General features: G+C 39.3%; 1 protein-coding gene and 1 pseudogene across 10 annotated transcripts in view; one reads left to right on the forward strand and one right to left on the reverse strand.

Annotated features, from left to right (window-relative positions):
• Positions 1-23,564, forward strand: part of PIK3C2A (phosphatidylinositol-4-phosphate 3-kinase catalytic subunit type 2 alpha) — a 110,628-nt gene that overhangs the window by 31,070 nt on the left and 55,994 nt on the right. For all 9 annotated transcript variants that reach the window (XR_014231388.1, XM_082341380.1, XM_082341374.1 and 6 more), the window contains exon 2: positions 6,251-7,390. Coding sequence is in view for 8 of the 9 variants with exons in the window: in XM_082341380.1 (XP_082197506.1) it covers positions 6,317-7,390 (1,074 nt within the window). In the remaining variant the exon portion in view is untranslated. The remainder of the gene's footprint in view (positions 1-6,250; positions 7,391-23,564) is intronic.
• Positions 13,897-23,404, reverse strand: LOC309605612 (phosphatidylethanolamine-binding protein 1 pseudogene; annotated as a pseudogene). Its single transcript has one exon. The product of its transcript is annotated as a phosphatidylethanolamine-binding protein 1 pseudogene (transcript).

Raw genomic sequence — 23,564 nt, forward strand, 5'->3', positions numbered from 1 at the left:
TATCCTGTATGGGACTCTCTGTGCTTCCTGGACTTGATTAACTATTTCCTTTCCCATATTAGGGAAGTTTTCAACTATAATCTCTTCAAATATTTTTTCAGTCCCTTTCTTTTTCTCTTCTTCTTCTGGGACCCCTATAATTCGAATGTTGGTGCGTTTAATGTTGTCCCAGAGGTCTCTGAGACTGTCCTCAGTTCTTTTCATTCTTTTTTCTTTATCCTGCTCTGCAGTAGTTATTTCCACCATTTTATCTTCCAGGTCACTTATCCTTTCTTCTGCCTCAGTTATTCTGCTATTGATCCCATCTAGAGTATTTTTAATTTCATTTATTGTGTTTTTCATCGTTGCTTGGTTCCTCTTTAGTTCTTCTACGTCCTTGTTAAATGTTTCTTGCATTTTGTCTATTCTATTTCCAAGATTTTGGATCATCCTTACTATCATTATTCTGAATTCTTTTTCAGGTAGACTACCTATTTCCTCTTCATTTGTTAGGTCTGGTGTGTTTTGACCCTGCTCCTTCATCTGCTGTGTGTTTTTCTGTCGTCTCATTTTGCTTCTCTTACTGTGTTTGGGGTCTCCTTTTCACAGGCTGCAGGTTCGTAGTTCCCGTTGTTTTTGGTATCTGTCCCCAGTGGGTAAGGTTGGTTCAGTGGGTTGTGTAGGCTTCCTGGTGGAGGGGACTATTGCCTGTGTTCTGGTGGATGAGGTTGAATCTTGTCTTTCTGGTGGGCACGTCCACGTCTGGTGGTGTGTTTTGGGGTGTCTGTGGCCTTATGATTTTAGGCAGCCTCCCTGCTAATGGATGGGGCTGTGTTCCTGTCTTGCTACTTGTTTGGCATAGGATGTCCAGCCCTGTAGCTTGCTGGTCGTTGAGTGAAGCTGGGTCTTGATGTTGAGATGGAGATCTCTGAGAGATTTTTGCCGTTTGGTATTACGTGGAGCTGGGAGGTCTCTTGTGGATCAGTGTCCTGAAGTTGGCTCTCCCACCTCAGAGGCACAGCCCTGATGCCTGGCTGGAGCACCAAGAGCCTTTCATCCACACAGCTCAGAATATAAGGGAGAAAAAAATAGAAAGATAAAAAGAGGATAAAATAAAATAAAGCTATTATAATAAAAAATAAGAAAAAAAATTATTAAGAGTAAATGTATTCAGAAAAAAATTTTTTTTAATTTTTAGAAACAGATTTATTAATTTTTTATAGTAAAAAATAAGAAAAAGATTTTTAAGAAAAAAATTTATTAAAAAAAATTTTAATTTTTTAAAATAAAAAATATGAAAAAACTTATTAAAAAAATTTTTAATTTCTAAAAATAGAAAATATGGAAAAAATTATTAAGAAAGCATATATTAGGAAAAAAAAATTTTTTTAAGTAAAAAAAAAAAAAAAAAAACAAATGGACGGACCTAACCCTAGGACTGATGGTGAAAGCAAAGCTATACAGACAAAATCTCACCCAGAAGCATACACATATACACTCACAAAAAAAGGAAAAGGGGAAATTAATATATCCTGCTCCTAAAGTCCACCTTTTGAATTTGGGATGATTCGTTGTCTATTCAGGTATTCAACAGATGCAGGCACATTAAGTTGTTTGTGGAGCTTTAATCAGCTGCTTCTGAGGCTGCTGGGGGAGATTTCCCTTTCTCTTCTTTGTTCGTACAGCTCCCAGCGTTCAGCTTTGGATTTGGACCCGCCTCTGCATGTATGTTGCCTGAGGGCGTCCGTTCCCCGCCCAGACAGAACGGGGTTAAAGGAGCAGCTGCTTTGGGGGCTCTGGCTCACTCAGGCCGGGGGAGGGAGCGGTACGGAGGAGGCGGGGCGAGCCTGCGGCGTCAGAGGCGTCGTTGCAGCAGCCTGAGGCGCGCCGTGTGTTCTCCCGGGGAAGTTGTCCCTGGATCACGGGAGCCTGGCAGTGGCGAGCTGCACCGGCTCCCGGGAGGGGCGGCGTGGAGAGTGACCTGGGCTCGCACACAGGCTTCTTGGTGGCGGCAGCAGCAGCCTTAGCATTTCCTACCAGTCTCTGGGGTCCGCGCTGTTAGCCGCGGCTCGCGCCCGCCTCTGGAGTTCGTCTAGGCGGCGCTCTGAATCCCCTCTCCTTGCGCGCCGCGAAACAAAGAGGCAAGAAAAAGTCTCTTGCCTGTTCGGCGGCTGCAGACCTCCTCTCCGGCTCCCTCCCGGCTCGCTGCGGCACGCCAACCCCTTCAGGCTGTGTTCACGCCGCCAACCCCAGTCCTCTCCCTGCGATCCGAAGCCCGCACCTCAGCTCCCAGCCCCGCCTGCCCCAGCGGGTGAGCAGACAAGCCTCTCGGGCTGGTGAGCGCTGCTCGGCGCTGAGCCTCTGTGCGGGAATCTCTCCGTTTTTCCCTCTGCGCCCCTGTTGCTGTGGGATCCGCGCTGATAGCCGCGGCTCGCACCCGTCTCTGGATTTCGTTTAGGCAGCGCTCTGAATCCCCTCTCCTTGCGCGCCGCGAAACAAAGAGGCAAGAAAAAGTCTCTTGCCTCTTCGGCAGCTGCAGACTTTTTCCCGGACTCCCTCCCGGCTCGCACCAAAGCCCGAGCCTCAGCTCCCAGCCCCCGCCCGCCCCGGCGAGTGAGCAGTCAAGCCTCTCGGGCTGGTGAGTGCTGGTTGGCGCCAAGCCTCTGTGCGGGAGTCTCTCCGCTTTGCCCTCCGCACCCCTGTGGCTGCGCTCTCCTCCGCGGCTCCGAAGCTTCCCCCCTCTGCCACCCGCAGTCTCTGCCCGCAAAGGGGCTTCCTAGTGCCTGGAAACCTTTCCTCCTTCACGGCTCCCTCCCACTGGCGCAGGTCCCATCCCTATTCTTTTGTCTCTGTTATTTCTTTTTTCTTTTACCCTACCCAAGTACGTGGGGATTTTCTTGCCTTTTGGGAGGTCTGACGTCTTCTGCCAGCGTTCAATGGGTGTTCTGTAGGAGCAGTTCCACGTGTAGATGTATTTCTGCTGTATCTGTGGGAAGGAAGGTGATCTCCGCATCTTACTCTTCCGCCATCTTGCCCCTACCTCCCGAAAAAAGTAATTTTAAACTGGCTTACGCAAGGAGAGGGATTTATTGGCTTACATAAATGAAAAGACTGGCCTTGGACATGGGTTGGCTCCAGATGTTTAATGTAATATCTAGAATTTATCTAATTTATCTTAGCTCTGCTTTCTTCTGGCTTGGGTTCATTCTCAGGTAATATCTCCTCAAGCGGTGGCAAAGATGGCCAGAACAGCTCCAGGCTTACATCCTATCAGCTTAGCAACCTCAATGATAAGCTTCTTTTCCAAATAGTTCCAGAAATTCTGTAGTTAACTCTGGCCAGACTTGGATCTTCTGGAGTTGGTGTAGGGTCGAGGGGGAGTAAGGATGGTCCAGCTCAATTCAAAGTAGATGAAACAAAAGAAAGACAAGTGGTGTCCAAAAGTTATAGATTCTACTACCAGAAGAAAGGATGCTGAGCATGCAAAAACAGCATACAAAAGTTAAGATAAAAATTTTTAGTTGAGCTAAAAAGATAAATTCTGGTAGGAGCTGCTTAAGTAAAGCCTCAGACAGGAGACTGTATTTTGAATTGGGCCCTGAAGGACAAGTAGAATTTTTCTAAGGCAGAGTAAGTAAAGAAAGGACTTTCTAGGTCACTCATTCGAGAAGTTTGGCAGTGAAAGGAGAAAATTAAAATGAAAGCTACTGGAGTCTAAAGGGGAATGTTCAAATTTTTTCCCCTCAGTATGGAGAAAACTTGAGCATTTTTATGGTAGAGGAGCAGAAGCAAGTAAAGGAGAAATTGATAATAGAAAGGAGGCAGTCATTCATAAAGAAGGGGAATTCAATAGGATTAAGGATATAAGTGGAGGGGGCATCCTTAGAAAGGAAAAGAGGCTGTTCATTCTCTGAGGATGTGTGAAGGAAGGTAGTAGTGGTAACTGTGGAGGTTAAAACAGAAATTTTCTATTAAATATGTAAGTGGCTTCAGTTTTGTTTTCTAAAAGTAAGAAGAAAAGGTTTATCAGTTATCTATTCCTATGTAACAGACCATTCCAAAATGATTTTGTGGGTTAGCAGTTTGACTTGAACTCAAGCTGGGTGGTTTCTTCTGCTGGTCTTGCCTTGGGTCACTCATGTGGCTGTGGTCATCTCAACTGTGGACAGATGGTCTAAGATGGTGTCTGCACTCACATGTTTGGTGGCTCTCTCATCCTATGTGAGCATTTACATGGCAGTGGCTGCACTCAGGGAAGGAAGAGCTGAAGCAGTTGGGCCTCTTATGATAGGCTTAGAACTCTCACAGTGTCAACTCTTTCACATTCTGTTGGTCAAAGCAAGTCACAAGGCCAGCTGAGATCAAGTAGAGAAATAGACCCCACCTCTTTATGGGAGGAACAACAAAGTCGCATTGCAGAGTGGGTGTATATACGGGAATGGGAAGAATTTGTACCCATTCCCCCCCACCTAACATTTTATTGTGAAAACTTTCAGTCACGAGGCCAAGCTGAAAGAATTTCAAAGTGAATACCCACATATCTACCACCTAGATTCTACTATTAACATTTTCCTATACTTGCTTTATCATTATTTATCCATGTATCATCCCTCTATCAATTTATCTTATTTTTGATGCATTTCAAAATAAATTGTAGATGTTAGTACTTTTCTCTAAGTATTTCATGCATATTTAGCAAGTCAGTGTTCAGTTTTTTCTTTCCATAAAACATTTACATACGGTGACGTGTACAAACTTTAAGTGTACATCATGCCTAGTTTTGCAGCCTGCCAGGGAAGGGAAAAATTTGGAATAGCTTTTCAGTGAAATGCCTCAGAAACTCAACTGTAGTTGTATAAAAGAATTGCAGATGATGTCTTTCTTGACTACCTTTCTTCATGTCCTCATCACTAATAATTTTTTCATTTAGTATACCTCAACACTTAGGATTTTCATTTGTGTTACATTAATTTGAATTCACTTTGGACATTTCCCTACATACTTTCATTAAGCATTTATTGAGCACATATTGTAGATAAGCACTGTACTAGAAAAAGGATGTAAACAGGCGCTCTCTTGCTTTATAGGTATTCAAACTAGGTGTATCTCAAATCAGATCAGATTAACAGTAGATGCCATTTATTTAATGCTTATGCTTAAGGCCAATGATAGACACTTTTAGTTGCATTGTTTCATTTAATCCTTTGTAATTTAGGAAATAGATACTTTTTCATATTTTAAAAGTTAGGAAACTAGGCATGTGGAAAAGTTATCACTTGCCCAAGGTCTTACAGCATCATAAATAAAGGTGATGTGACTCCAGAACCCACATTTAATCCCTGTATCGTATTGATTAGAAGCAGGAAATGTGCCCTCTGTTGCACAGTAGATAACTAACCCTTTAATTGGTCATTTTGCTTCATAGGGTAATCTTGATCTGAATTAAGTGTTTATTTTAAATAGAGGAGTATAAATGTTTATTAACTGATCATGAGAAAGTTTAATAAACTATCTTCTAGTTTATGAATAGATACTTTAGCAATTGGAAAAGGAGAAATTTTAGTATCATAACTATTGATTTAACTGCAGATAATCAGAATAGAAGTGTGATCAGAACTATGTGACAAATTCAGCCATAATTTAACCTTTGAGTGGAGTATTACAGTTTCTTATAGCCTTAACACTTATCATATTATTCTAATCTATGTTACAGTATACATTTTTAAAATTTCTAGAATATTTTAAGCCCTTAATTTTTCATATGATTTGATAAAATAATAGTTACTTGATTTTATTTACTAGGTGTTGAATACTTTTATTACTAATTGGCTTTTGAGCAATTTTACAAATAGTAAAAGATTGAAACCATTTTGACTTGCTATTTGCATAACAGTAAACCGTGTCTGAACTCTTGAAAATTTGTGACTAGCACTTAAGCCATTTTATGCCAAGAATTCTGCCAGAAGTGCAACTGGTTAATGGCAGCCAGTGTGACAACTGAAGTGACAGCTTCTTGAGTTCATTTACTGTGTTAGCTTTCCTGTTAGGTCAGGGAATGGGATAAAGTCATTATGTCTAAACATTTCTCTTAACCCAACAGTGTATAAGGTGTTTTAAAAGTGTTCCTTCACCAAGATTTTCCCTATTTCATTTCATTTCGTGGTATGTTTGTAAGTGACATTAAATCCTAAATCATATGTGGTAGGTTACAAACAAAACAAATTCATGTTTTAAAAATCTAATCGAGTGTTATATTTATTTTTACGTGCAGGTCTTGCTATTTTGGAAGCTACAAGAAAAAAAATAGATTGGAGAAGGTTTGGTCTTTTAAGTGGACATGGCTCAGATATCCAACAACAATGGGTTTAAGCAATGTTCATCTTCACATCTGGAACCAACAAGAACAAAAGATGTGGACAAAGAAGAAGCATTACAGATGGAAGCAGAGGCTTTAGCAAAACTGCAAAAGGATAGACGGGTGACCGATAACCAGAGAGGCTATGAGTGGTCAAGCAGCACCAGACAAAAAGCACAAGTTTATAGCAAACAGGATTATGATCTCATGGTGTTTCCTGAATCAGATACCCAAAAAAGAGCAGTAGATATTGATGTAGAAAAGCTTACCCAAGCTGAACTTGAGAAACTATTGCTGGATGACAGTTTCGAGACTAGAAAAACACCTGTATTGCCAGTTACTCCTGTTCTGAGCCCTTCGTTTTCAGCACAGCTCTATCTTAGACCTGCTATTCAGAGAGGACAGTGGCCACCTGGATTATCTGGGCCTTCCAGTTACTCTTTACCTTCTGTTTACCAGTCAACTTACAGTAGTAAACAGACTGTATTCCAAAATGGCTTCAATCCAAGAATGCCTACTTTTCCATCCACAGAACCTATATATTTAAGACTTCCAGGACAGTCTCCATATTTTTCATATCCTTTGACACCCACCACACCCTTTCATCCACAAGGAAGCTTGCCTATCTATCGTCCAGTAGTCAGTCCTGACATGGCAAAGCTGTTTGACAAAATAGCTAGTACATCAGAATTTTTAAAAAATGGAAAAGCAAGGACTGATTTGGAGATAACAAATTCAAAAGCTACTATCAGCAATCTACAGGTATCTCCAAAGTCAGAAGATATCAGTAAGTTTGACTGGTTAGACTTGGATCCTCTAAGTAAGCCTAAGGTGGACAATGTAGAGGTATTGGACCATGAAGAAGAGAAAAATATACCAGGTTTGCTAGCAGACGATCCTTGGGATGCTGTTCTTCTTGAAGAGAGATCACCAGCAAGTTGTCACCTTGAAAGAAAGGTGAATGGAAAATCTCTTTCTGGGGCAACAGTAACAAGAAGCCAGTCTTTAAATATTCGAACAACTCAGCCCACGAAAGTCCAGGGCCAAATATCTCAGGTATAGTCTTTTCTTCCTAACTTCTCAAACTTAGTGTAACAGAGAATTCATATTTGTGTACATAATTTATTTGGTAAAAGAAATATTTTTTATGTTGAATCTTGTTTTCTTTATTCTTAAGTATACTGTGAATGTTAGATTGTGTGGTAAAGGATTAAATGTGTTTAGGCAAATTGAAAAAAAAATTTTTAATTAAAAATTTTTAAAAAAAATTAATTAAAAATTAAAAAAAAAATTTTTGGCTGTGGTGGGTCTTTGTTGCTGCACGTGGGCTTTCTCTAGTTGCGGTGAGCAGGGACTAGTCTTTGTCGTAGTGCACAGGCTTCTCATTGCAGTGGCTTCTCTTGTTGTGGAGCATGGCCTCTAGGCACACGGGCTTCAGTAGTTGCAACGTGTGGGCTCAGTAGTTGCGACATGTGGGCCCTAGAGTGCACGGGCTTCAGTAGTTGCGGCGCGTGGGCTCAGTAGTTGTAGCGCGCAGGCTCTAGGGCGTGCGGGCTTCAGTAGTTGCGGCGCGAGGGTTCAGTAGTTGTGGCTTGTGGGCGTAGTTGCTCTGCAGCATGTGGGATCGTCCCAGACCTGGGATCGAACCCGTGTCCCCTGCATTGGTAGGCAGATTCTTAACCACTGCACCACCAGGGAAGTCCCAGGCAGATTGAAAAATTGCTTACTATTAATATTATCTTTTCTAGGATTGTGAATTTTGAAAACCTATAATCAAGGATCTGGCTTTCACTGATAGGCATTAAAAATAATTTTTATCTGTCTCTCCTTGTCCATTCATTATATGTGGTCCAACTTTCTTTTCCTTATTGCCTTTATTTTTCAGGGTAAATAAGTAATTTTCGTTTTTAACCCCATTATAGAAATTCTCATGTATATTGTTTTGTTGTTTTTAACCATGAATGAATGAATGAGTAGAAGAAAGGGAGGGAGGGAGGAGGGGAGAGAGGAAGGAAGGAAGGAAGGCCCCAGAGAGATGGGAGAAAAGCCATTTAAAGGACTCTCTTTAAACACCTGTATTGATACAAGTGAAGAAAAGAACTGTAGTCTATATAGCATAGTTGCTGAGTCCGTATAGTCTTACTGTCTGGAAAAATTAGTTAAGGGTGCCTGAGACAGGATGTCTTCTCTTAGAAGAGAAGCAGCAGGGTTTAGACTTTTCCTTTCCATATATAGTATACCACTGAAGATTTGTATTTTGCTCTTATGGTATCTGTGGATTCTAGGAATGTTTAAGCCTCATTCTTACCTTAATGTGAATCATATCATTCAGCTAATTAGATCAGCATTTGGCTACTCTTTAGGCACTGAGATTCAACTAGCATTTAGGGGAAGAGAAGCAAATTTTGCATGATTTGGATGGGTTTATGTTGAATTGTTGATTTTTAAAAGCCATTTTAGATGTCTTGGGAGAAAAAAGCAGATATTAAGAAGGTTAAGAAAAAAGGATGAGGATTTCTTTGGATAACACGATCAGAACCCAGAAAAATCTTAACCAGTGCAGTGTTTTCCAAATGTATTTTGACTACAGCTCTCCACTAAGAAATACCTGTTATTAAGGTCTCTTAAGCTTTTCAGTACTGTTTACAAATTTAGTAACAGAATTTCTTAACACCTTTCAATTTAAAAGTCACAGGTTAATTTCACAGTTTAAATTGGAATCATAAATATTTATTCTAATGTCAGATTATTTTCTCTTAATATTCTATGTCATCTTGTCATGGTTTTTGTCTTTGTATTTACAAATAACAGTCATTTCCTAAAGTATTTGAAAGGAGAAGGGAAAACTTTAAGCCAAATCAGGAAGTGTGGGCTGGGGGCTTATACCTAGTAGTGGAGCTGCTGGTTATTCTATGCTTAGCTTTTTGAGGAACCAGCAAACTCTTTTCCATAGTGGCTGCATCATTTTACATTCCCCCCAGCAATGTATGAGAGAGTTCCAGTTTCTTCACATGCTTGCCAACACTTGTTATTTGACATTTTTTTGCATTATAGCCATCCTGATGGATGTGAAGTGATATCTCATTGTGATTTTGATTTGGGTTTCCCTGTTGACTAGTGGTGTTGAGTATCTTTGCATATGATTATTGGCCACTTCTATATCTTTTTGGAAGAAATGTCTATTTGTCATTTGCCCATTTTAAAAATTGGGTTGTTCATAGCAGCTTTATTGATAATAGCCAAAAAGTGAAACAACCCAAATGTCCATCAGCTGATGAATGGGTATAAGCAAAAGCGGTATGTCTGTACAATGGAATATTATTCACCCATACAAAGGAATGAAGCCCTGATATATGCTACAACATGGATGAACCTTGAAAACATTGTAAGTGAAAGAAGTCAGACACAAAAAAACATGTATGATTCAATTTATATGATATGTCCAGAAAAGGCAAATCCATAGAGAAAGAAAGCAGATTAGTGTTTGCTGGGGGACTGGAGGAAAGAGGGAATGGAGAATGATTGCTTAATGGGTACAGGGATTTTTTTTGGGGGGGGGTGATGAAAGTGTTCTGGAATTAGAACATTTCAGTGTTCTTAACATAGTGGTGATGGTCACATACCATTATGAATGTACTGTGAGCCAACAAATTGTACATTTTTAAATGGTTAATATGGCAGTTTTTATGTTCTATGAACTTTACCTCATTTTTTTTTTTTAAAAAAGGAAGACACTGGTCCCCCTGATCCTCCCATCCTGCTCAGGCCAGGTTACTGCTGGATTCACGTTTGGGTCAGTGTTCCAATAGAGAGATCCCTCTCTAACTGTGGATCTCCTTTTTATGGATTTAGCGTGAGGGCATGGTATTTGACACCATGTAGTCTGGATTAGGGGTATCAGAAGTAGTTTGGGAAGGGCAGCTGCCAGTAACTGGAGATCTCAGGAGCTAGGGAAAGTTGCAGTCTCTGCTATCAGGGAAAAAGAAGCCCCTGGTCCTAAAGGGAGCTGAGTTTAGGCTCAGCCCTCCCATTGGTAGAAGGCAGAGCCCCTGATTGTCCAGGCAACCCAGAGTGAGCATCCAGGTCACTTTCAAATAATCCTCCTGCTCCTTGCATCACACCTTCATGTGTATGCATTTGCACCTCTACAATATATGCATTGTAGCCACAATACATAGATTATCTTGAATTTAATAAAATATTTATAAATGACTTTGGTTTATTTCATTATCTCTGTATCTCTAATTCTAACTTTCCCAGCAGTGGAAATTCATTTATTCACTAAGGGAAATAGATTATTCCAGATGAGCTGAAATTACCATTCCAGGTGAACTCTGGTTATCATCTTAAACAAGTTGAGGTTTCTGGGTCGACCAGAATTACTTGCTATCAGTGATCCAAGACTGGACTCAGAACCTAAGAGCTACATGCTTTTTATCTGTGCTGTAAATGTTCAAACTGAACTCTTCTTTTTTTTTTTATAATCACTGAGACAGTAGAGAGTTCCTAAGAATCCTATGAGATCAGAGCGACCCATACCTATTTCACAGTTGAAGAAACTGAAATGTGAAGAAGTTAAGGAATTATTAATTTTTTCATGTAATAGTGGTATTGTAATTAGTTAAATGAACTCATATTTTAGAGATATTTAAGATGATAACCACAGTTATCTAGTTTAACCAACTTTATTTCATGGATGAAGAAACTTAGATCCAGAGGGTGACTTATCTCCAACTAATATTTTCTTCTTCAATTTCTTTGTAACTTAAAACCTGTAGCGTAGATTGCCAGTGCTTTTGCTGCAAAACACTTGCTTCCTTTCCCTGTTGCCCTCTATAGTTTAGACTGGTGTTTTCTCCACCCCTTTCCTTTGGTGGGGGCAGGGCTGTGATACTCATTTATATCCCTTTCATTGTCTCTCTGCATACATCTTTTCCTACTCATTTTTAATATTTGTCACAGTATCATCTTGATATTTTCCCTATTTGGGGTGCTTTCAGAAATCATCTTGCAGGACTGATGAGGATAGGTAGTTTCCTAAATATAGAAAAAAATTCCCCTAACAAGATCTGGGAAATCAGATCACATGGGAGTTGCAGAGAATTACTGCTTGCTCAGACTCTAGGAATTAGGCTTCTAGGCAAGTTTTAGCAGAAACATGTTTTTAGATTTTGTTTAAAGTACAGGGGGAAGGATCAAGGAGTAATCAAATTGGTTGCGAGAGACATGAGTCAAAGCCAGGTAAGCAAAAATAACATGACTTGATCAGCTGATCAATCAGAGATGGGAGCTAGATTACTACAGTGTACATCAGTAGCTTTACTAAATGGCACAGTGTCTGAATTGAGGTGGCTCAGGCTCCTTAAAGGAGTCTAACTGTGGCATGGCTGAGGAGGTATGTAGTTGTTGATCATTCTGTTATACTCTGCTCTTTTATTTTTTTTTTATTTTTTAATTTTTTAATAAATTTATTTATTTTTGGCTGCCTTGGGTTTTCGTTGCTGTGCGTGGGCTTTCTCTAGTTGCGGCGGGCGGGGGCTACTCTTCGTTGTGGTGCGCGGGCTTCTCATTGTGGTGGCTTCTTTTGTTGCAGAGCACGGGCTCTAGGCACGCAGGCTCAGTTGTTGTGGCATGCGGGCTTCAGTAGTTGTGGCGCACGGGCTCGAGAGCGCAGGCTCAGTAGTTGTGGCACATGGGCTTAGTTGCTCTGTGGCATGTGGGATCTTCCCGGACCAGGGCTCGAACCCGTGTCCCCTGCATTGGCAGTCGGATTCTTAACCACTGCGCCACCAGGGAAGTCCCCTCTGCTCTTTTAAAACCCCATGTAATAGTTATGTTTGAGCACCACATTCTAAAAGGGACCAGTGGTAGACTAGAGTGTGTCTTGAGAAGAGAAGACTACAGTGTTCAGGATCTAGAAGCTATGCTATTTAAGGAACTGTTGAAAAGATTGGAGATATTTTGCCTGAAGAAGAGAATATTAATTGGAGCTAATTCACACTCTGAATCTGAGTTTCTTCATCTGTGATATAAAGTTAGTTGGACTAGATAATTTCTGAGATCCTTTCAGGAATAATATTTAAAGTTTGGAAAGTTGCCCTGTAAAAGAGGAAGTTGACTTTTTTTCTTTTAAAGTTTTATGTTTGGGACATAGGTTCTCAAAGCAGTTCAGGAAGTAGAATACCTGAAAATCATGGTATTCTTGTTAAAAAATGTGAAATAGTTATGTTTTAAGTTTTCCAATACATTAAGTGCGTTGCTTTGTGCAAATTAAGTAGTACTTTGTGCTAGATTTTAATAGACAAGTGGTAACAGGTGTAAAAGTTAAAATAACCTTTCATAGAAAGCTTAAAATTACGCAAATCCTATTTGTTTATATTTTTCTCTATGAATTGAGAAATTCAGTTTAGTAACTTAGTTTTAAAATTCATTGTCCCAAAAAGTAGAACAAGGACCAATGGGGACTAAAACTCAAAAGAGGCAGGTATACAGTTAAATATCAATAAAGGAACTTATAAATAGCCATTTGGTAATGGTTCCTCTCAGGTGGTCAGTGCGTAGTTATTGGAGGTCTTTAATCAGAGGTTTAGTGTGCACTTGTTACAAATGCTATAAAAAGATTTTTATTTTCAAAGAAAAGTTCTAAGCCCTTTTATTAACACTAAAATTTCATCATTTTGTTTGTGTACAAGAAGATAAAGTTTGACTTGATTTAGACCAAAAGGGGGAGGTAAACAGAACACTAATAATAGGCTGATTTAAGAAGTCTGTGGCACAAACATTGGCATGGAACTTCTAATTTTTCACACACCATTCATCTCTATTTAAAAACTTTTCCCTGAGGTTCAGATTTTTTGTTGGGAAATGAGATTGCAGTGCTATTCTTTATAATTACTTTACATACTTAAGTATTCATTTCCTGTAAGAATTTTATGCTTTGTGGTAAAAACTCTGAAGGGTGTTTTTCTTCTCACTCAGCAGTCTTACTTCCTATTTCCTTCTAGTGTCTTTTGTTCATAATAATCTAAATACTTTAGTTCAAATTTTTGTTTCCAAAACCAGGAAAAGGCATAGTACTTAAAACTGTCTTCTGGCAATTTAAGTTTAAATCACACTTTTAGTTAATAGCTATAATTTAGCTACTTTGAATAGATCCCAAAGATTTTAGTAATGAATCAAATTATTTTCATAGAATTGGTTTTACAAAGTTCTGTGGCTATTGACTCTTTCTAAAAGTTGATTAACACTATAAACATGTATATCCCCATTAGCACAATGTCTAATGTTAATTTTAAAGGAGAGGTAAAATTGAATAAAATGTGGTTTTTTATTGTCTAGCTGAATATAGTATATTAGTTGAGTAGATTACTGAAGTCTCTATAAAATTTTGGTAACGAAGTAACCAACTTTGTTCTGAAAAGCAACTGATATGTTTATATTTAATGCTTAAAATACATTTATTGAAAACTTGGTGTTCCATCTAATTTCTGGGGTAAGATGGCATGAACCTGGGACTTGTTTAGGTGTAAAGCTTTCCCATATTCTTATAAATGCTTTATAGAGTATGCACTGATAAGTTTTTGTGAATTATTGCAAACCTGCATCACTTTCCTTAAACCCTTAATTTACCCTTTCCACCTCTCCTTGACCTCACTACCTTTTTTAAAAATTGAATTATAATTGACCTACAACACTGTTAGTTCCAGGTGCACAACATAATTTAGTGATTTGGCATTTCTGTACATTACAAAATGATCACCATGATAAGTCTAGTTACCATTTGTCACTATGCAAAGTTATTACAATATTATTGACAGTATTCCTCATGCTTTACATTTATCCCCATGACTCATTTATTTAGTAACTGGAAGTTTGTACCACTTAATTTCCTTCACCTATTTCATTCCCCCACTCCCACCCCCTGCCCCTGACCTCCCCTCTGTTCTTTTTCTCTTCTTTTTTTTAAAAAAATATTTATTTATTTAGGCTGTGCTGGGACTTGGTTGTGGCATGTGGACTTCTTAGTTGTGGCATACGAACTCTTAGTTGCAGCATGCATGCAGGATCTAGTTCCCCCACGAGGGATCGAACCTGGGCCCCCTGCACTGGGAACACGGAGTCTTACCCACTGGACCACCAAGGAAGTCCCTCCCCTCTGTTCTTTATATCTATGAACCTGTCTCTGTTTTGTTATATTCATTCATTTGTATTGCTTCTTAGGTTTCACATATAAGTGAAATCATATGGTATTTCTCTGTCTGACTTATTTCACTTAGTATAATAACCTCTAGGTCCATCCATGTTGTCCCAAATGGTGAGATTTCTTTTCTTTTTTAATGGTTGAGTAATATTCCATTGTATATATATACCATGTCTTCTTTATCCATTCATCTGTCAGTAGACACTTAGGTTGCTTCCATATCTTGGCTATTGTAAATAATGCTGCAGTGAATATAGGGGTGCATGTATCTTGTCAAATTACTGTTTCTGTTTTCTTCAGAAAAATACCCAAAAGTGGGATTGCTGGATCATATGGTAGTTCTATTTTTAATTTTTTGAGGAACCTCCATACTGTTTTCCATAGTGGCTGTATCAATTTACATCCTGCCAGCAGTGCACTAGGGTACCCTTTTCTCCACATCCTCACCAGCACTTGTTATTTGTTGTCTCTTTGACAATAGCCATTCTGACAGGTGTGAGGTGATACTTCATTGTGGTTTTGATTTGCATTTCCCTGATGATTAGTGATGTTGAGCATCTTTTCATGTGTCTGTTGGCCATATACCTTCTTTTGAAAAATGCCATTTTTAAAATCAAATTGTTTGTTTTTTTGATATTGAGTTGTATGAGTTCTTTGTATATTTTGAATATTAACCCCTTATCAGCTGTATCCTTTACAAATATCTTCTCCCGTTCAGTAGACCACCTGTTCATTTTGTTGATGTTTCCTTTGCTGTACAAAAGCTTTTTAGTTTGGTGTAGTACCATTTATTTATTTCTACTTTTGTTTCCCTTGCCTAAGGAGACATACTCAAAAAAATATTGCTAAGATTGATGTCAAAGAGCATACTGCCTGATTTCTTCCAGAAGTTTTATGGTTTCAGGTCTTACATTTAAGTCTTTAATTCATTTTTTTTAAAATTAATTAATTAATTTAGTTTTGGCTGTGTTGGGTCTTCGTTTCTGTGCGAGGGCTTTCTCTAGTTGCGGCAAGCAGGGGCCACTCTTCATCACGGTGTGCAGGCCTCTCACTGTCGCGGCCTCTCTTGTTGCGGAGCATAGGCTCCAGACGCGCAGGCTCAGTAGTTGTGGCTCACGGGCCTAGTTGCTCTGCGGCATGTGGGATCTTCCCAGACCAGGGCCTGAAACCGTGTCCCCTGCATTGGCAGGTGGATTCTCAACCACTGCACCACCAGGGAAGCCCTTTAATTCATTTTGAATTTAATTGTGTATATGGTGAGAGAAAGTCCAGTTTGATCCTTTTTCATGTAGCTGTCCAGTTTTCCCAGCACCATTTATTGAAGAGGCTATCCTTTTCCCCATTATATATTCTTGCCTCCTTTGTCATAGATTAATTCACCATGTAAGTGTGGGTTTATTTCTGGGCTGTCTGTTCTGGTCCATTAATTGATGTTTCTGTTTTTGTGCTGGTACCATACTGTCTTGATTACTGTAGCTTTGTAAGGTAGTTTGAAATCAGGGAGCGTGATACCTCCAGTTTTGTTTTTCTTACTCAGGATTGTTTTGACTTTTGGGGGGTTCTTTTGTGTTTCCATACACATTTTAGAATTGTTTGTTCTAGTTCTGTGAAGAATGCCATTGGTTTTTTTTTTTTTGGCTGCGCTGCACAGCACGTGGGATCTTAGTTCCCTAAGCAGGGATCGAATCTGTGCCACCTGCAGTGGAAACTCAGAGTCTTAACCACTGGACTGCCAGGGAAGTCCCGCCATTGGTATTTTGTTAAGGATTGTATTGAATCTGTAGATTGCTTTGGGTGTTATGGCCATTTTAACAATATTAATTCTTACAATCCATGAATACAGTATATATTTCCACTTGTGTCATCTTCACTTTCTTTCATCGGTATCTTATAGTTTCCCGACTACAGGTCTTTTACCTGTATTGGTTAGATTTATTCCTAGGTATTTTATTATAATATTTTTGACACAACTGTAAATGGGATTGTTTTCTTAATTTCTCCTTCTGCCAGTTCTTGTTAGTGTATAGAAATACAACAGATTTCTATATATTAATTTTGTATCCTACTGAATTCATTTATTAGGTCTAACAGTTTTTTGGTGGCATCTTTAGGTTCTCTGTATCATATGTCATATGCAAACAGTGACAGTTTTACTTCTTCCTTTCCAATTTGGATTCCTTTTCTTTTTCTCGTCTGATTGCTCTGGCTAGGACTTCCAATTTCCTTTTTTTTTTTTTTTAAATAGTGAGGTCAAGGTTATTCTTTGTATGCACTTGCCCACCTCAGATTTATTTGCCTCTTCTTTCTGGTTTGGAGGGAAGAGATATTCCTTCTCTTTTCCCAAACTTAACTCTTTCACCTCTTTTCTTGTTCCTGTCTCCCCAAAGTATTTTTTACAATTATTCTTCAAAGTGGAATTTGTACTTATTGCTTTTCCAGTTCCTCAACATCCTCTCTTGTTCCTATTGTATTGCAGAAACTTGTTTCTGGTAGTATGAATACTAATTGCCAATCTAGTGACCATACTCACTGTCCATCCTTATTGCTTCATTTGCAACAATTGACCACGTTCCTTTCTTGAAACTTCTCTTCTGTTGCCCTGGTTAAATCTACTTCCTAGTTTTCCTCCTGTAATCTTTGAATCGTTTTCCTTGTCTAGTTTCTAAACATAGGCATTCCCCCAAGGTTTTGTTTTTGGTTGTTTTTTAATATATCTTATCTGTTCTCTCTTGGTCATTGCTTTATTCTTGAGGCTCTGAGATAGAGTTTGAAAGCTACTGATCTAGACTCCTTGGCTGTCTATGGTTGAGATGCAGTGATGATTAATTTTATGTGTCAGTTTGACTGGGCTATGGGGTCCTCAGACATTTGGTCAAACATTATTCTGGGTATGTCTGTAACGATGCTTCTGGATGAGATTAATATTTGAATTTGTAGACCGAGTAAAGGCAGATTGCTCTCCCTAAAGTGGTGGGCCTCACCCTAACAGTTGAAGGCTTGAATAGAACAAAAGGGCTGACCCTACCACCAAAAAAGGGGAATTCCTTCAACTTGACTGCCTTTGAGTTGGAACATTGGGGTTTTTTCCCTGACTTTGGACTCAAACTGAAACATCGGCTTTTCCTGGGTCTTGAGCCTGCCATACTCAGACTTAGAACTATACTGTCAGCTCTCTTGGGTCTCCAGTTTGCTGACTGCAGGTCTTGAGACTTGGCATCCTTTATAATCAATCACATGAGCCAATTTCTTATAATAAATCTCTCTCTCTCTCTCCATTCATATGTGTATAAAGAGATGTCCCAGCTTGATGTCCAGTAGGTGCAGTCCATTATGTATCCCTCAGCCTCCTGAAGAGACTGTCTCCTGTTGATGGAACTTGGACCCAAAGTCCATTTGGTTGGGATATTGCTCTGTCAGTGATCCTGATGGATGCTGACAACAATTAGCAGAGAGAAATTTCCCTGTAGAAAAGTGCAGAAATTGGATGATTCCCAGTTCTTTGTCTTTAGCTCTGGAATAGAATTTTGTAATAGAGTATTTCTAGATGATGACCAAACATCTACATGGATTTCCAAACCCAAAATATTTACTAGAGAGCTCAGTGTCTTCCCCCACAAACCTCTTTGTTTCATATATTGGATAATGACATTAGTGATTTTTTCTTATTATCATTTGCCTCTTTCATTCATTGAAAAATATTTGAGGGGACTTCCCTGGTGGTCCAGTGGGTAAGACTCTGCACTTTCAATGCAGGGGGCCCTGGTTGGGGAACTAGATCCTGAATACATGCCGCAACTAAGAGTTTGTATTCCGCAACTAAGAAGTCCGCATGCCACAACTAAGAAGACCACATGCTGCAACTAAAAGATCCCACGTGCTATAATGAAGATCCTGCATGCCACAACTAAGACCCGGCAAAGCCAGGTCTTAAATAAATATTAAAATAAATAAATATTTTTTTTAAAAAAAGAAAGGCTCTTATTAAAAAAAATAAAGAAAAAAAAATATTTGAGGACAAAATGTGTGGGGTACAAATATGAACCATTCACAGACCTCATCCTTAAAGAACTTGGATTAGAAGGGGGAGACAAGATGTATGTGCATATAACTGCAGTATGTAATAGAAAGTCGTGAGTGCTGCATAAAAGTTTGTGCAAGATCAGTGGAGGAAAGAGATGATTTGATACTTAAGTTGTTTTGGAGTTTGAGGAAGGGATCAGGAGCAAGAGTTGAGGGAGTTGGTGTGAAATTAAAAAAAAAATTTTTTTTGGTTCCAGAAAGAGTGGAGAAAAACAAAAAAATGCTAATGTTAATGTAAAGATGAAATCATTGGCAGCCCAGCTGTTTTTTACTTTGTGAGCAGAACATTTGTGTTAATTTTCCAGATTCTATTATTACCTTGATGTATGACTAGATAATTGGTTATTATAATCTATTTCTGTCACCATCAGTTGAAACTTATAACTTGCTTGAAAGGAAGTACCTAATACATGAAAGGCACTGTAAAAAATACTTTTTTGATTAAAAAAAAAAAGCATCTAGAAATGCCACTAAGGAGATTCAGAATCTATTAATAAGTGGAACATGAAAAACAAACAGAGTTAAAGAAGGAAAGATGGTTACTAGGTCAACAAAAATACAGATTTTTTATAGCATTGCTCCTGCAAAGGTCACAATGCTGTTTTTGTCTCATTGTGTTTTAAAGGTTTTTTTTCAGGAGACTTTGTTGTGAGGTACTAGAAGGGCATAGTGAGTAAGCTACGTTGCCTGGGTTGAAATCCTAACTCTGATTATATTAGTCATGTGACCTCATGTGCCTCATTAACTTCTCTGTGCCTCATTTTTTAATCTGTAAAATGGGGATAATAGTAATGTTACCCACCTACTAGAGCTTTGTGAGAAATAAACAATATATACATACATATATATACACACACACACACATACATACATGACTGTAAATTTCTTACAACAGAACCTGACATGTAAGAAGTGCTCAGTAATTGCTAGATATTTTTTTGTGCGGTAAAATACATATAACAAAATTACAGATTAACCATTTTAAGGTGTACAGTTCAGTGGTATTAAATATATTCACATTGTTGTGCAACCATCACCACCAACCATCCCCATAACTCTTTTCATCTTGTAAAACTGAAACTATACCCATTAAATAGTAACTCTCCATTCTCCCCTCCCCCTGGCCCCTGGCAACCACCATTCTACTTTCTGTCTTTATGATTTTGAATACTCTAAGTACCTCATATAAGTGGAATCATATAATATTTGTCATTTTGTGACAGTCTTATTTCACTTATCATAATGTCCTCAAGGTTCATCCATATTGTACCATATTGCAAAATTTTCCTTCTTTTTAAGGCTGAATAATATTCCACTGTATACCTCATTTTGCTTGCTTTTCCATTCATCTGTTGGTTTATACTTGGATTGCTTCCATGTTTTACCTATTGTGAATAATGCTGCTATGAGCATGGGTGTACAAATATCTCTTTGATACCTGCTTTCAATTCTTTTGGGTATAGACCCAGAAGTAGAATTGCTGGATCATATGGTAATCCTATTTTTAATTGTTTGAGAAACTTACCACATTGTTTTACACAGTGGCTGCACCATTTTACATTACTACCAACGGTGCCCAAGGGTTCCAGTGTCTCCACATCGTTGCCAACATTTGTTGTTTTCTGTTTTTTGTTTTTAATAGTAGCCATCCTAGTGAGTGTGAGGTGGTATCTCACTGTAATTTAGATATTATTTTTAATAATAATAATAATAATTAGAAAAAGTACTTAGAAATGCTAGGAGGGAAGAAATGCTTCATACTGAATACTCATAAAAGACATTATAGATGACGTGGCATTCCATTGGGCCTTAAACAATTAATAGATCTTTGACTTGTGTTGTGAGGGAAGGTTAGGAGTAAAGCGTTGAAGACAAACAAAGATTCAGAGGCAAGATAGTTCAGTTTGTGTTTCATAGGAACAGGGTATGATTCAAGCTAACTTGGACATAATATTCACTTGAAGTTCTGGGAAATACTATTGGATTAGATTGTGGCAAACTTGGAGTGGCAAACCAGAGGGTTTCTTTAGAAATATAAAATATAAAAATCCATTTTTCAGGTAGTATGGTCTATTTGCTACAATACTTGTTTCTGTAACACAGATTAACTTCTGTAATTGGTAAATATGGGATTGATGTCAGTATAATGGGGAGGTAGCATTCGTTCAAAAATAATCTTTCCCAGCATATTAACATTTCAAAGCAATCTAGAACAAACTCTCTCATAATTAAAGGGAATGCCTTAGTAATACAAGAAAATATTAGGAAAACACTGCAAGTCCTGCAGAAGTGAAAATGGTGGCTACAAGAACAGTTCCACATTCCACAGGGTTAAGCATTCTGGTGAAGCAGTGAGTGCAGACAGAGAAGCTGTGAAGACATTTCTGTTTGCATTAAGAACTTTGGTGAAGAAGTCTACACCCTGGGGTATATTTTTAACTTCATTGAAATTGGTCTTCGCTAGAAGCAAATGCCCTTCAGAATCCATATAACAAATTAGGAAGCAGGAGCTCCAGGGTTTAAGGAGGCTTCAGAGGATCAAAGACCATAATTCAAGGTGCAAATTCAAGTGGAGATTTAACTGCGTTAGTGTTTCTGTAAAGACTTGGTATTGTTTTAGTTAGGGCTTTGATTACACTGATTTTTGAGTAGTCTACCTTAACTCTGTTTTTCCTATGAGCTCTGTTATTTGTAGTAGCGATTTTTCTAGAACTCAGGGCTGGTCACTTCCCCATCTACATATCACATTCTAGCAGAAAGGGCTCTGCCACATTATAAAAGCAGTAAATTAATAAAGGAATTGTTGTCCTGAATTTTCAGTTTAATTTTCTGACAAAATCTTCTTGTTTGCTATGGTTATGGAAATCCATTACAACTCTTGAAATTTATACACTGTGTTCTCATTCACTCAAGTTTTAATTGAGAATGTTCCCATTTTAATTTTAAAGGAAATTTACATTTGAAATTTGTGCTAAATCAAGTATTTTTACGTAGTAAGTCAAAACACCTCTAAATGGACTCTGCTGCTTGGCTGTGCTTGGGTAGTGAATTTATCTTCCTAAATGTGGCACACAAATTTTGATCAGACATAAACTTAACTTTTGAAGGACTGTCAGGGTGTTTGTACAAGTTTATTAACATAGAAAATGCCCACTAACTCCTAAAACTCATTCTCTTACATAAAGAACCAGATGCTTTCTTGGAATTTGAGACCTAAGTTGAATATATAGAATTCCTGGTTTATTAGAGGAGTCCCAAATGGGCTTGACATCTTCATTTTCTTAAAACAGAGCCTAGTCCTTTACTTTCATTCAGCTGTTAACTTTCTGAAGTGTTCATTTCTGGAAGATTTTGAATGGAAATGTCTTTAGCGTTCCATTCTTATTGACTGATACAAAGTACAGCCTATTTCTACTTTTTTTTTTTTTTTCCATCTACACATGTTTTTATTTTTATTCACCTATAAGCAAATAGCAGAATTAACACAACATTCAGCAACTCCAGACCGGCTTTTCTTACACCGAGGAGAGATCAATGTAACACGCACAGACTTTCGGATTTCTGATGACCTCTCACTCAGCCCTGCAGCTCATCTAGATGGCCAAGCTTTAACAGCAGAGTGACTCTCTCCCTATTGCTTTTACCAGTATTGCTCTTTAAAGGAGCCAGAGCGGGACACTGACAACCAATAACCAGCCTGAGATGTATCACGTTGGGGGCTAGTGGACATGCCGGCCCCTGGTTGTCTTAGTGAGAGACAGGGCCCTGAAAACAAATGCCAGAAGATGCCGTCACACACAGTCCTGGGCTCGGGCTCACAAAGGCAGAGGCAATCAATCTTTTCTTTTTTTCAACCTCCCTTAAAGATTCTTTGATGCTCTGTTCTAATACTGCAGACCTGGTCTTTTTACCAGAATTTTTTTCCTCTTTAACGTCTGGGTTGTTATTCTTATATTAACATTTTAATGACTCCATCCTAGTACCAAAGTATCCCCCACCAAAACGGAGTTCAGATTTGATCAAAACATAAACCCCCTAGAATTATAAAGGACAGGCAGAAGGAAAAGACACCCTAAACCTAAATCTGACTGCTCAGGCCTCGGGGCAGGGGGAAGGGAAGAAATCTACATGCATCACTAAACTGAAACACTGCTTGGGAACTCTGGGACGATGTCCATCTCCTGGCTTTCCTCTACTTCCCAGACAGCTGCTCGTAGAGTTTGGGCACATAGTCATCCCATTCGGCCTGGTAACACGTGCCGGCCCCCGGAGCCCCGAGCTCGTACTTTTTGCGGAAATTCACCACCTTGAATCTGCCACTGTGGTCTCCAGATCGGTTGCTGAGAATGGGCTCATCACACTTCAGTGGCCTGTCCTGCTCATAAACCAGCCAGACGGAATGGTGAAGGCCTGTGCCCTTGGGAGGCTTAGAGCCCACATAATCGGAGAGGACCGTGCCACTGCTGATGTCGTTGCCCTTCATGTTGACCACTAGGAAATGGTGCCATTCCCTGTATTTGGGGTCCTTCCTGCTGGGAGCATCCGGGTCTGTCAAGACCAAGGTATACAATTTACCTGGATGAAGGCCATCCCATGCAATGCTGGTGGGCCGGTTCTTAACCTGGGTGGGTGTCAGCACTTTGCCCAGCTCGTCAACCTCCGCCCCGCCATATTTGACCTGCAGTGGGTGCTGCGGCCTCTCGTCCACTTCCTGGAGGCTCAAAGGCCCGGACCGCTTGCTGAGGTCCACGGGCATCACGGAGCCAAGAGGGGCGGACAGCAGGGAAAGCAGCGGGAGGACTCGCGCAGGGTAGTAGTCCAGACTCCCAGCCCTATTTCTACTTCTGAGCAAGTAAAACCAATGAACTTTAAAATAAGGCTTGGGACTTCCCTGGCGGTCCAGTGGTTAAAGACTGCGCTTCCAATGCAGGGTGCGCGGGGTAATCCCTG

The sequence above is a fragment of the Balaenoptera borealis genome (genome assembly GCF_965194805.1).
Source record: "Balaenoptera borealis genome assembly, chromosome: 11".
In the NCBI taxonomy this organism is placed as follows: domain Eukaryota; kingdom Metazoa; phylum Chordata; class Mammalia; order Artiodactyla; family Balaenopteridae; genus Balaenoptera; species Balaenoptera borealis.